The sequence below is a fragment of the Helobdella robusta genome, assembly GCF_000326865.2.
Source record: "Helobdella robusta unplaced genomic scaffold HELROscaffold_9, whole genome shotgun sequence".
NCBI lineage: Eukaryota > Metazoa > Annelida > Clitellata > Rhynchobdellida > Glossiphoniidae > Helobdella > Helobdella robusta.
In genome coordinates this window covers 4,785,546-4,797,890 of record NW_008705512.1, presented here as the reverse complement: position 1 = coordinate 4,797,890, position 12,345 = coordinate 4,785,546, and the positions used below count along the sequence as shown (strand labels likewise).

Below are 12,345 nucleotides of genomic sequence, written 5' to 3'. Positions count from 1 at the left end.
TTGCAGCCTAGCTGTAAACACGTGACTTATAAAAGCGTTTTTACGTTCTTATTGGCTGTCGGATGGTCACGTGGCCTCCTACGTTATATAAACTATGTCGTCCCCAACATAGTTCCTGTTTGGATTTCAGTGTTCGGAATGATTTCGTTCGTCCCGACGATGAAAATATATCTCTAATTAATTTGAAATACGTTCGAAATCTTGTTTGGGTTGTTGGACATTTGCCACACTTATTTTTTTTATTTGTCGATTCTTAAAAATAACGAAAACCACAACACAAACAACAATGAACAAATTGACCATTTTTTATTTTTTTACTACGAAAATAAAATATTTGCAAAAGAGTTGTACAACGTGTTCATGTTTTAAATTTTAGTAAAATAAAATAACATTTAAAACTAAAATAGATCAACGTCTTCGATGCGTTCGTTTTATATTTCATTTTTAACATCGCAAGTCAAGGAAAACCAGAGAAGTTCAAGCCACGAATGGAGGGCAGATAAATAATTAGAAGAGGAAGTAGAAAAAGGAAAAAAAAACTGGCGATGGGATCGTGGTGAAAGTCGAGTATTCTATATTTTGGTTCTGAAAAAATTGTTGATATTGTTACATTTTAATAACGAAAACACGTTTTACAATTTACCTCTGGAGCCCGTCGTCAACAGTTGTATTCCCTTCAGTGGGGCCGGTGTCGACGGCGCTGTGTTCAGCAGCTTTAATAGCCGCAGCGTCACCATTCGATTCATTGTTGTCTGGTGGATGAAAAAAATGAAATTGATTTGTGTAATTTATTGTATAATTTATATAATTTATAATTGGTAGCTTTTGTTTTAAATTTGGTGAACCTTTTTCAGTTTTTTCTTGGATGTTTTTCTTATCGTCTCCTTCAGCAACTTCCAAGATCTGCTTGTTTTTTTTTCTCTTCGTGTTTATTCAATATGTATTCCAAAGTTTTATAAAGGAATCTGTATTGTTTCTGTGTTATAAATTATGAACATATGAATAAATATACGAAAATTGAATGAAAATCATTGGAGCTGTTATCACAAAAAGACAAGAAATTTTTACTTCAGTTTGAATCATGTTTCTTCTGGCCAATCTCATTTTGTATACCTCTCCATAGACATCTAAAAACTCTTTGTTCTGTTCCAGCTGGTGTATAAGATTGTACAGAGCTATGTAGGTACCAGTTCTGCCAACTCCTGCACTATTTGTGGTAAACAATGCAATGAAAGAGAAAAATGGCATAATTAAATATCCACAGTTCCAGATTCTGAGTAAAAAGTGACGAACAAAAAATATTACCTGCAGTGAACCACAGTATGTGCTCTACATTTTGGATTGGCTTCTTTGTCAGCTTTTAGAGTTTTTCGAATGTTTGATATGAAATTGATAAAGCTGTTTATGTCCGGTACATCCATATCGGGCCAATTCAAGTAATGAAAATGCCTGACGAAATGTAACCTCCCACCCTAGCAAGTCAACAAACAAATTCAACAGAGATTTTTAACATATTGTTTAGCTTAACAGTGCCGGAGTCAGGAGTCAGAATTTTTTGAAAGTCCGGATTTTTTGAGGAACCGGAGTTTTTTGGAAAATAAATGAGTGTAGCAATAAGTATATTAATTAAAGCATAAAAATATAATAATTTTACAAAGAATTTTACCGGAGTCGGATTTTTTTGAGAAATCGGAGTCGGATATTTTTTATCCGACTCTGACACTCTGTTTTTTAGTAGTTTACCGAATAGTTTCAATGTCTGATTATTAAACTATTCTCGTCAATTTCTCAACAAATTATGTTGAAAATTGTAAATGCCGACCTGCTTAAGTTTGAAGCCTCTAACATGGAATGACTCACACTTGACTTCATGGTTGAGAGAGACTTCCACGTTTCCATATGGTATGAATGCTTTATCAGTGTCTTCTTCATTAGCTTTATTTTCTTTTGTGTGTGCTTCCTTATTAGTATTTTCAGAAGGCTAATATTTCTCACATTTAACCTGGTATCGTCATTAATTCATTAGATAACATATATTATTTCACAAACAATAGGGTTGAACAATGTAATATTTATGCATGTGGGCTTATTGGATAACATCTTTTTCTAATTAGCAGTAAAAAATCAATAAATTTTAGGCTTACCATTTTGTTTTCGATGCAGTCAGTGAGCATGACGATGGCGTGGCATTTAAGTTCCCAGATCATTCTCCAGAATTCATTGACCGTGCCTGGCAATGGACCTTGAGCGGCTATGAACTTTGGTTCATTTTGGGGGCCTTTTTATGTTTTTTAATTATTATTTTATTTTTTTAGCTAACTATAATAGCTGAAAGAGTCGAACTCGTTCTAAGCATGACTTTGAATTGAAAGAAATAGCCAGAGGCGTTTCACAACTTTTATATAAAAATCGTATCGAAAGACGTGATAAAAATTGAAAATGTTCACAGAAGCGTACTTCTATCCAGTTTGCATTGATGTAATCGGATGTAGGGTCGTTATCAATGATTGTCAACTTCACTCTGGTGTTGTCGTATGGCAGGATATCTATGAATCTTCATTCGTTTCAATGAAATATTCGTTTATTTATAAATCGTTTATTTAATTAATATAATGAGTAACTAAGAGAGTTAAACTTAAAAGTTTGCCTATTTTTGGCCTTGTTTTGACCCATTTTGCTATAGATTTGCGCCAAATGTTTGCCAACGTTCTTTAGGTCCTGGAAATATACAAATTTGTACAGTGATTAAATGACTATTCACGATGAATATTTTTAAAATTCCTGGTTTTTGAAATCCTTAATTTCAACTATAATAATGGAGTAAACGGATTTGTGATAAAATGTGATTCAAGAAACAAAGGTTAGTTACTTCCATCTCATCAGAGAACATCATCCCATCATTTTTTTCCATCTCCTGGACATGGGCACAAAATTCAGTTTTTTTGACAGGCTTGCTAAAAGTTTAGAGAAAAACGTTTCCAATTTGCTTTTGTAAGATTGTACTTTCTATCTATTCTTTATAATAAAATAATGTTTAAATTCGCGCAGCCTCAGCCAGCTGAATTAGCAAGTTGTCTTTAATGAAATGTAAAGCAGACGACCGTCTTCTAACTGAAAGAATGATTTTGTTGCCCAGCATATGGAAAATAAAATGTAGGCACAGCTGCCGATCAATTGTTAAATTGAAATCGTAAATTTTTTAAATAAAGTCAAAAACCTTGCAGGAACATGTCTGCTTCTGATCTTTAACTGATGAATTGAAAAAAATACATCAGTTGAGATCAATGTGAAACTTTGAATTGAAATGAAATTGAAGTACCCTGTTAGCTAAGGAACTTCTCAAATTAGCAGATTTTGTAGATGTTGAATACCTCCGAACGTCGTGTTTCCTAGACAACAAGTAATAGCGACGAATGAGGGTATAGGCTATGGCATTGATGAGGACAATGACAATGATGACTATGAAAGTGATTCCTAATGATCTTTTGTAATTTACAGGTTCGACATCTGATAACATGATTTACTTACTATCTTAATTTTTAAACTGCCTACTAACATTGAGTCTTTAAAGAAGAAAAATTTAGTTATAAAAATGTTTTTCCGACGATATCGTAATACGAAATATTACCAGTTTTGAAAGAGATGCTTCTAGTTTGGCTGTACTGTCCTCTTTTATTGAACACTTTCACATAGACCTCATATTTGGTGTTAGGCGTCAAACTTTCAATCACTTCATTCTGCATTTTACACTCTTCAGAATGGAAACTTATATTTTGAGCCTTTATAGCGTCATGTTTTACGTTTTTTTCAGATATTTCAGCAGCATAAAGAATTATGTTTTCGATCGTGGAGTTATCCTGCAGATAAACATTGCAGAGGTTGAGTGTCGCTGAGTTCTCCGTTACACTTACATTTTCAATTTGTTTGCAGTCCTCGCAGTCACTTTTTATCAGCGGCTCTATTTTTTGTAATGACATATAATTCAATTTTTTAGATTAGTGAGAAACAGAAATGAAAAAACTAAGATAAAAATTTTTTAAAAAGTTTTTTTTCTTGAGTAAAAAATTCAAAACAAAACTTTTAAAAGAGTACTCACCCGAAATATCAGTTTCACATGTAAAGAAGGAATCGCCACCAGAAATTTCGGTTTCACGGATTTTCGCAAACACCTTAAAGCGATATGTGGAGTTTGGGAGTAAATCTTCCACAGTAATTAATAATGAACTATCCTCTGTTCTCGTAACTTCCTGAGACGAAGTTACAGCAAGTGAGTTATTTCTACTATGATCATCAGAGTACAACTCTCTTTCTAGCAACTCATATTTTATGATTGTTTTTTCATAATCTACACTTTCATTCACCAGCTGGAAGGAAATACTTCTGGGTGAAAATGTCTCTGAGCACACTGCCATTGGAATCATGGGCTCTGCATCAATTGTCGTGTGTCGAGATTTTTTTATTGTTTCCGAGAGGTCACTACTCATTTATAATTACGCGGAATGAGAAACAAATTGATTCGTAGAACAAATTAACTAATTAATTATAAATCGATCAAATAATAATTAAATTAAATTAAAAAAGAAAGGCACTTGTATATATTTCTCGCTTGATTTTGTCACTTTCAAGCTCGTTACTCCTCGTTCGTACAGTAATTTCATAGAGGGTAGCTGGTGACAGGTTTTTCAAGACGACGTTGGGCGTGTCAAAATATTCACTGCGCCTGGAATATTCCACGTGAAATTTCTCAACGAAGTCCTTCACAGAAGATGTGTCGAAGTGAATTCCAATTTCCGTCACGTCCGAAGTCATTTTTGATATAAGGCCATCATTTATGTCGGGTGCTGTTTAAAAAGTGTATGTGAGTATGTATGTATGTAGGTATATAAATATGTATGTGTGTGTGTTGCGTTTGTTTGTATGCGTTCGTTTGTGTGTTTGTGTGTTTGTGTGTGTGCTCTGGAACTGCTTACAAACGTATGTGCGCGCCTTTTGTCTTAGTAAGAAACATATATAATAGTATAGTATAACCTAGCTACAATAGCATTAATTTGACTTCAATTCTATTACTGCAAAATGTTTACTTAGTAGTAATTTGTACTAACCATTCATATAATTATACTATATTATACTAATTACACCAATCATATAATGTAAATATTTATATGATATTAATAAAAATTTCCTTCTATAATTTAGCAGAAGTCTAATGATTAAGCCTATATTGAATAAAAGGTGCAGTCTAATTGCCATTATTATTATTATTACTGTGAAACTTTATATAATTAATATCATCTTCATCGTCGTCGTCATCATTATCACCACTGGCATTCTTATCAGTGCTCATGTCGTTATTATGTTGTTATTGTTAATAATATTAATAATAATAAATAATAATAATATTATTATTAAAAAAAATTATAAAAATAGGTGATATTACACAATTGCCATTATCCATCATACCATATGATTTTACTCTACAGGTTCTTTAATAATAATAATAATAATAATAATAATAATAATAATAATAATAATAATAATAATAATAATAAAACATTAATAATAAAAAAACATTAATAATAATAATAAATACAAAAACATCAAAAATATAAATGCATAACTAACTAGTTGAAAATTCAGTCTGTTCACAATGAAAAAATAGACAGATTCGACTACAGACGTCGATCCTGTATCTCGAGCCAAAGGTCACCTCGGGTAGAGAATATGAAGTAATTTCCAGGTTCATAGCCTTATTGGTTCTGATGGTCTCGAGCTTATCATCCCTAAATAACTTATAAAGAGTGTAGATCAATGCTTTCGGTTTAGCTTCAGGCTTTCGGGACCATCTGCATCCAACTCGATTGTCAACGACTTCGTTGGAACACTTAAGCTTGCTAATTACATCTGCGTAGAAAGTAAATAACTACTTAGTTTTCATTGTTATTCAGTGCAAATTATTTTATTTTAATTATATTTTTATTTTTAATTATTATTAGATATTTTTGCAATTTGGATCCGGTCAGTTGTGCTGCCTGGGAGAACTACCATGCTAATGTTATAGAGATACTTCAACCATTTGATACCTTTGAAAACATTATGAAACTCATTGTTCAAAGTTTCACCTGTTTAACCATCACTTTATGGCTTAATAGTCTTGCCTACATTTATATACAGCCTAGTTGCGAAAATCCATTTAGAGTTCTTTAAAGTATGTTAATGCAAGACGGCAGGTTGAGAATTTCCAGTCTAAAAAAAAAAATGAAATTTTGTCGCAATTCTTCTAAAAAGTCTTTGTGAAATTTAATTTAATAAATTAAAAATAACTTTTTCTAAATATATATTTCGTCGAACAAGCTACCTTCATCTTCATAAGGGCATTTAGTGTTGGTGGAAATTTTGGTAGTTGTGGTAGTTGCGGGCAATGTCGCCCACCTGGCTGGAATGTTCTTGTCATAAGGATTATTCCTGTTTGAACTTGAAGTAACTGAACCGCCCCTGGGAAAATGCTGATTAAAATAAATAAATTATAAATAACTAAATGAATTAATGGATGAATAAACGAGCGAACGAATGAACGAACGCCTATTGCATTGTGCCGTATTTACATGAGCAATGTGTTGTCGACCCTTGGAAGAGTGTAAAAGACTTTTTTTTAACTTTTTATGAAATCATGTCGTTACGTCAGAGCAAGATTAACGTATACACTCAATGTTTTACGCGCAGAATTGTAAGTACTTGTATAATTAAACGTATTATTAATCCCAAATTATAAGAAGATTTATAAATTAACAAATGTTATAATAGTATAACTTAAGTTTGTCTCAATGACTTTATTTTCCATCAGAAAACGTTCTCGCAATGTTTGATTCATGATAAATTTTAAATTTACAGCTATAACTACTTTATTCGAGTAACTTTTAAATTTTCTTTAGACACAAAGCCACAAAAGACAGGGAAGAGTCAATGTTCATTTCAAACCTCTTGTACTCAGAGTAGGGGTAAGCCAAGCCCGTAGGTTTGACCACCCCTCAAATATTTTATGAAAAAATGTAAATGTTCGTGAATGTTTGCTCAATCTATTGCCAAATTTCATACACTTTATTTTGACATCTTTGCCCTGTTAAATTAAAAAGTAACCAAACCTTGCTGAAGACAGACAAAACGGTCATAGAGAAACATAGATAAAATAGGCACGTCTTCATCACAGGTACAAAATTTCCTTATTATTATTAGTATTTTTACAATTAATAATGATATTATTAATATTATTTCTACTATCACATATTACAAGTGTGACTTATAACCTTAATGTAACCAATAAAATTTATGCATTTATTATTAACATCACTATTTTTAAATTATAACTATAGCAATAATATATTGTGAAATAATGGCTATTTTATCATTATTAATTAATTAAAATTAATTATAATTAAATATAGATTTTATTTGTGAAAAAAAACGCTTGTGTTTGAAAATCAGCGATCAGTTTTTATCATCATATATAAATACTACAGCGGTATAATTAATTGACATAACCGGATTCACTATAAAAATATCCACACATAATATTATTCATAATAAAAAAAATAATAATAACGACAATAAATCCTTTTTATAATTATTTCTTAATAGTAATAATAATTGTAATAATAATAATAACAGCAATAATAATAACAGCACTGATAATTAGCGATGATGATGTAGTTACTTTTTTAAAAAAATATATAAATTGACATAATAATAGTAATAATAATAATAATATTTATAATATTAACTGTAATAATTAAAAAAGTATTAATGTAAAAGTTCTTTAGAATGTTTTGAATTTAATTGAATAACCTGGAAGCGAAACTAATGGCTAACAGAATCATGTGCTAACAAAGGAGGAAGAAGAAAAATGAAAAAATTCTAATTTAGATAGATAGATGGATATTATTATTAATTTGGAGCCCAAGGCAAGGTGGGCGGGTGCCGAATGGCGATTGAATTGGCCTTTTGAGTTTTGAAATTTAAGTAAGCCAGGGATAATTGTATTGAGTAGGTAAGTTAAGGGTGCGTTAGAGACGGATGACCCTGGATTTCAGCATGCGGTCACAAGTGATTAGGATGATTGTATTATATTGTAAAACAAGAAAGTAAGAGAGAGAGAGAGAGAAAGAGAGAGAGAGAGAGAGAGAGAAAAGAGAGAAAGAGAGAGAAAAAGAAAGACAGAATGCCAAGGAAAGAAATCATGGTGGTAGAAATAGATAGATACAAATAGATGGATAAAGAGACGGTAGACATTATGAATAAAAGAAGAAAAAAAAGGAGAGAAAGAGAGAGCAAAAAAAATTATATAATAATAATTATAATTATATTAAGTTATAGAAAAATGATTATGAGTCAAGTGGGCATCGTCCGACGTTCGTTATAAGAATCTCCTTAGTTGGTCTGTCGTTCTGAGTTGCTTGCTTCTCAATTATTTTCAACGTTGATGAACCATCCACAACTTGCCTGTCAATCAATCAATCAATCAATAAATCAATCAATCAATAAATCAATCAATAAATCAATCAATCAATCAATTAATCAATCAATCCATCCATCCATCCAATCAATCAATCAATCAATCAATCAATCAATCAATCAATCAATCAATCAATCAATCAATCAATCAATCAATCAATCAATCAATCAATCAATCAATCAATCAATCAATCAATCAATCAATCAATCAATCAATCAATCAATCAATCAATCAATCAATCAATCAATCAATCAATCAATCAATCAATCAATCAATCAATCAATCAATCAATCAATCAATCAATCAATCAATCAATCAATCAATCAATCAATCAATCAATCAATCAATCAATCAATCAATCAATCAATCAATCAATCAATCAATCAATCAATCAATCAATCAATCAATCAATCAATCAATCAATCCATCAATCCATCAATCAATCCATCAATCGATCTTTCGATAATGATCCGTCAATAAGTTTTATCGATATTATCACATTTACCTAGAAATCAAACCGAATAAGTATCCATGAGCCAGCCAAATTTTTTCATTCATTCGTTTGTTTCTTCGTTCAATCATTAATTCATCTATTAATTCATTCATCTATCCATTCATTTACCCATCCATCCATCCATTCACTCATTCATTCGCTCATACCACAATTATATCATTAATTTTTTCTCATTGAGAAACCCGTGATAGCGTATTTCAACGATTTAACCAGCATCCTTATATTATAACGAGGGAGATAATGGGATTATTGAATTATTAATAATCATAATAATAACCATAATAATAAAATAATAATAATATAAATAATTACTATAATTTTTACAACCAATCAACACCCTTCCTGATAAGACTACCCCCACCCCACTCTAAGTAATAACCCGAAAGCGACGTATTTGGTGTCCATCCAGGTGGCTGGCTGCAGGGTGATGTAAAATTGGGAGGCGTTTGTGTGGGGCCCTTTGTTGGCCATGCCCACCACGCCCCGTTTGTCGTGTTTCACAATGAAGTTCTCGTCTGCGTGTTTGATTGGTTGGTTGGGTGGGTTTTTTTATTGGTTGGCAGTTTGCTAATTGATTGGTTGGTTGGTCGAGGAAGTTTACTGATTGGTTGGTAGGTTGGGTGGGTTTTTTGATTGGTTGGCTGGTTGGTTGAGGCAGTTTGCCAATTGGTTGGCTGGTTGGTTGAGGCAGTTTGCTGATTGGTTAGTAGGTTGAGTGAGTGGATTTTATGATTGGTTGGTTGGTGAGACAGTTTGATGATTGTTTGGTGGATTATGTTTATCGATTGACTGGTTGGTTGAAAAAGTTTGTTAAATGATTGGTTGTTTGTAGTCTGAATTCAAGTAAGCAGTGATCAAACAAAAACTTTTCAACAATTTATTTACACGAGAAACCCCCCCCCCAAAAAATAATGTTAGATTGAAGTACCACTGAATACATCGCCATATATGGATATACCATCGTTGCCCTTCAACGCTTTGATGTCTGGGGTGGTGAAAATAATAATAATAATAATTACAATAATAATAATAATAATAATAATAATAATCATTACATCTTAAAAAACTTAAAGAAAGATAAGCAGGAGATGAAGAGACGAATTGCAACGGTGGAATTTTAAAGTGTGTAGTGAAAAAAGCAACTGAGACGTTACAAAACATGAAAAGCGGCAGAACTGACGGTAGGCCCATACTACCAGAAGAGATAATTGAAGCTGGCAGTTTGAAGGCCGTCGAAGAAATGTTGGAAAAATGCAAAGAAATATGGGACTTACTCTAAGATAATAGATTAAACTAATAATAAATAGAACGATAATAAGAACCGTAGATAAAAAAACCGTAGATAAAATAACAAAGAATGTGGGTACCTCCACCTTGGATCCACCCACCAGGGACGACTCTATGAATGATCGACCTCTTGTAGTGCAGGCGAACTTCGGACCCCTTAGCCGAGCCAAGCTCACCGGTGCACAACATTCGAAAGTTTCTACACGTGTCTGGTACGATGTCGTCGTATAGCTGGTCGATTGGTTGGTTGAATGGTTGGTTAGATGGTTGGTTGTAATAACTTAATTTTGAAAATAAATTTAATCCACTAAAATGAAGAAACACACAAATACAAACGCATATTAGCGTTATCAAAACAAGAAGCAACAAGTTTACATTTTGTCAAATTCACTTGGAGTTCGTAATTTTCAAGCGAGATAACATTTAAAAGATGTACAATTTTTTTTCATCACAAAACGAAACGAGACGAAATTTTACGGAAAGGAACTAGCTAACCTCAATGATAATTCTTCCAATGGGAGATTCATCAATCGTAAAATCCATGTACACGAACGTATGCTAGATGTGTGTGTTTACGTGTGTGTATGTGTGTCTGTCTGTCTCTGTGTGTGTGGTGTTCATGTGTGTGTGTGTGTGTGTGTGTGTGTGTGTGTGTGTGTGTGTGATTGAAAACTAAATTCTGACTGTCGCAGATATAACGGGGTAGGAGTTATGTATGTATTTAAACAAATGAAATTATTACATATATAAATTGATTTGTAGGTACAACACACTACACTGTATGCTGCTGGTTTTCTTACTTTAAATTCTTTTCAACGAACGAGCGTTGAATACTTTTAGTAGTTTTAACTATGATTTTATATAAATAATAATATTATTATTATAAATAATAATATTATTATTATAAATAATAATATTATTATTATAAATAATAATATTATTATTATAAATAATAATTCCGCCACAATTAATTCTTTAAGATATCCGTACACGCCTAAATCCACACGCATCAATCACACATCCCTTAATCATTCCATCTAGCAGTGTTTAAAATGAAGGTACAATTGCTATACATTTTTAGAGGCGACATGGCTTTTATAAGCTTCGTTGGCTAACACCTCGTAGAGGGACATGGGTCTGTAGTTTTCGTAGCAATCAACTGATTCTGCCCACGTTATTAACTCTTTTGGGCCGCCAAGTGCATCATCACCTAAAAAAATTAGCGTCTTGTTGTTGAATGACCATAGCTCGCCTTTCAATTCCTTGAGAATAAGATTTATAACTCGAATTTGAATTTTTAGAATAGATAAGTACGATTTATTAAGAATTATTATTGCCACAACTTTTTTTATATTTAATGTGATTTTTATTATTTTTAATAAAATTTGTCAAACAAACTTTTATTTTCTTCTCAATAAATTCCGACCATTCAAACTCCAGCATTGGTTCAATGTGAGGTTTCTTGAATAGGTCGGGACTCTTGTTGAACAAGTCCTGCATGGGAAATGAGTAAAAATGAGATTAAAAACTAAAATATTTACAGATTTCAAATATTTTTCAATTAATTTTCTACTAATTTACGGAAAATTCAATCTCTGAAAGTTGTTCCAACAGTTAAAAACTTAAAGTTAATGTTAAGTCAGTCAAGTCAACAACGTCTGAGAACCTCAGCGCAGCACTTAGCCATTTGAAAATCAACCTCGTTTAAAACACCGTAGACTAGCAAACGATGTTTTGGACATTTTTTACTTAAATTCATTTTTTTATTTATTTAATTTTAATTCAAAAAAATAAGCTTTAACGAATTAAACAGTTAAATAAATTAAAAAAACGTTTGAAAGTACTTTCAAACAAAATCAGTTGCTATGACAACTATCAGCTGTTTGTGTTTTTATCATAGAGTAAAAGCGAATTTCCATAACTAAGCAAAATAATAAATAAGCTAGTTATCAAAAACATGATTAATACGCATCTTTCGAGACATTTTTGACAATTTTATTATTAAATATATAAAAAATGATAATTTAATAATACTAAT

At 31.8% G+C, this 12,345-nt stretch overlaps 2 protein-coding genes across 2 annotated transcripts; both read right to left on the bottom strand.

Annotated features, from left to right (window-relative positions):
- Positions 1–2,141: 2,141 nt before the first annotated feature.
- HELRODRAFT_145496 (hypothetical protein) lies at positions 2,142–2,556 on the bottom strand (the record flags this gene model as incomplete). Its single annotated transcript, XM_009033330.1, has 2 exons — positions 2,142–2,278; positions 2,448–2,556. Coding segments are annotated over 2 exons (246 nt in total), but the record flags the coding sequence as incomplete, so codon positions are not given.
- A 4,656-nt stretch (positions 2,557–7,212) lies between these two features.
- HELRODRAFT_108746 (hypothetical protein) lies at positions 7,213–12,066 on the bottom strand (the record flags this gene model as incomplete). The annotated part of the gene is made up of 9 exons (XM_009033329.1): positions 7,213–8,159; positions 8,184–8,493; positions 9,400–9,535; positions 9,949–10,005; positions 10,388–10,538; positions 10,803–10,865; positions 11,381–11,569; positions 11,706–11,801; positions 11,974–12,066. 8 exons carry the CDS (start codon positions 12,064–12,066, stop codon positions 8,376–8,378), a joined length of 903 nt encoding a protein of 300 aa, XP_009031577.1. The 3' UTR covers positions 7,213–8,159; positions 8,184–8,375.
- Between the last annotated feature and the right edge of the window lie 279 nt (positions 12,067–12,345).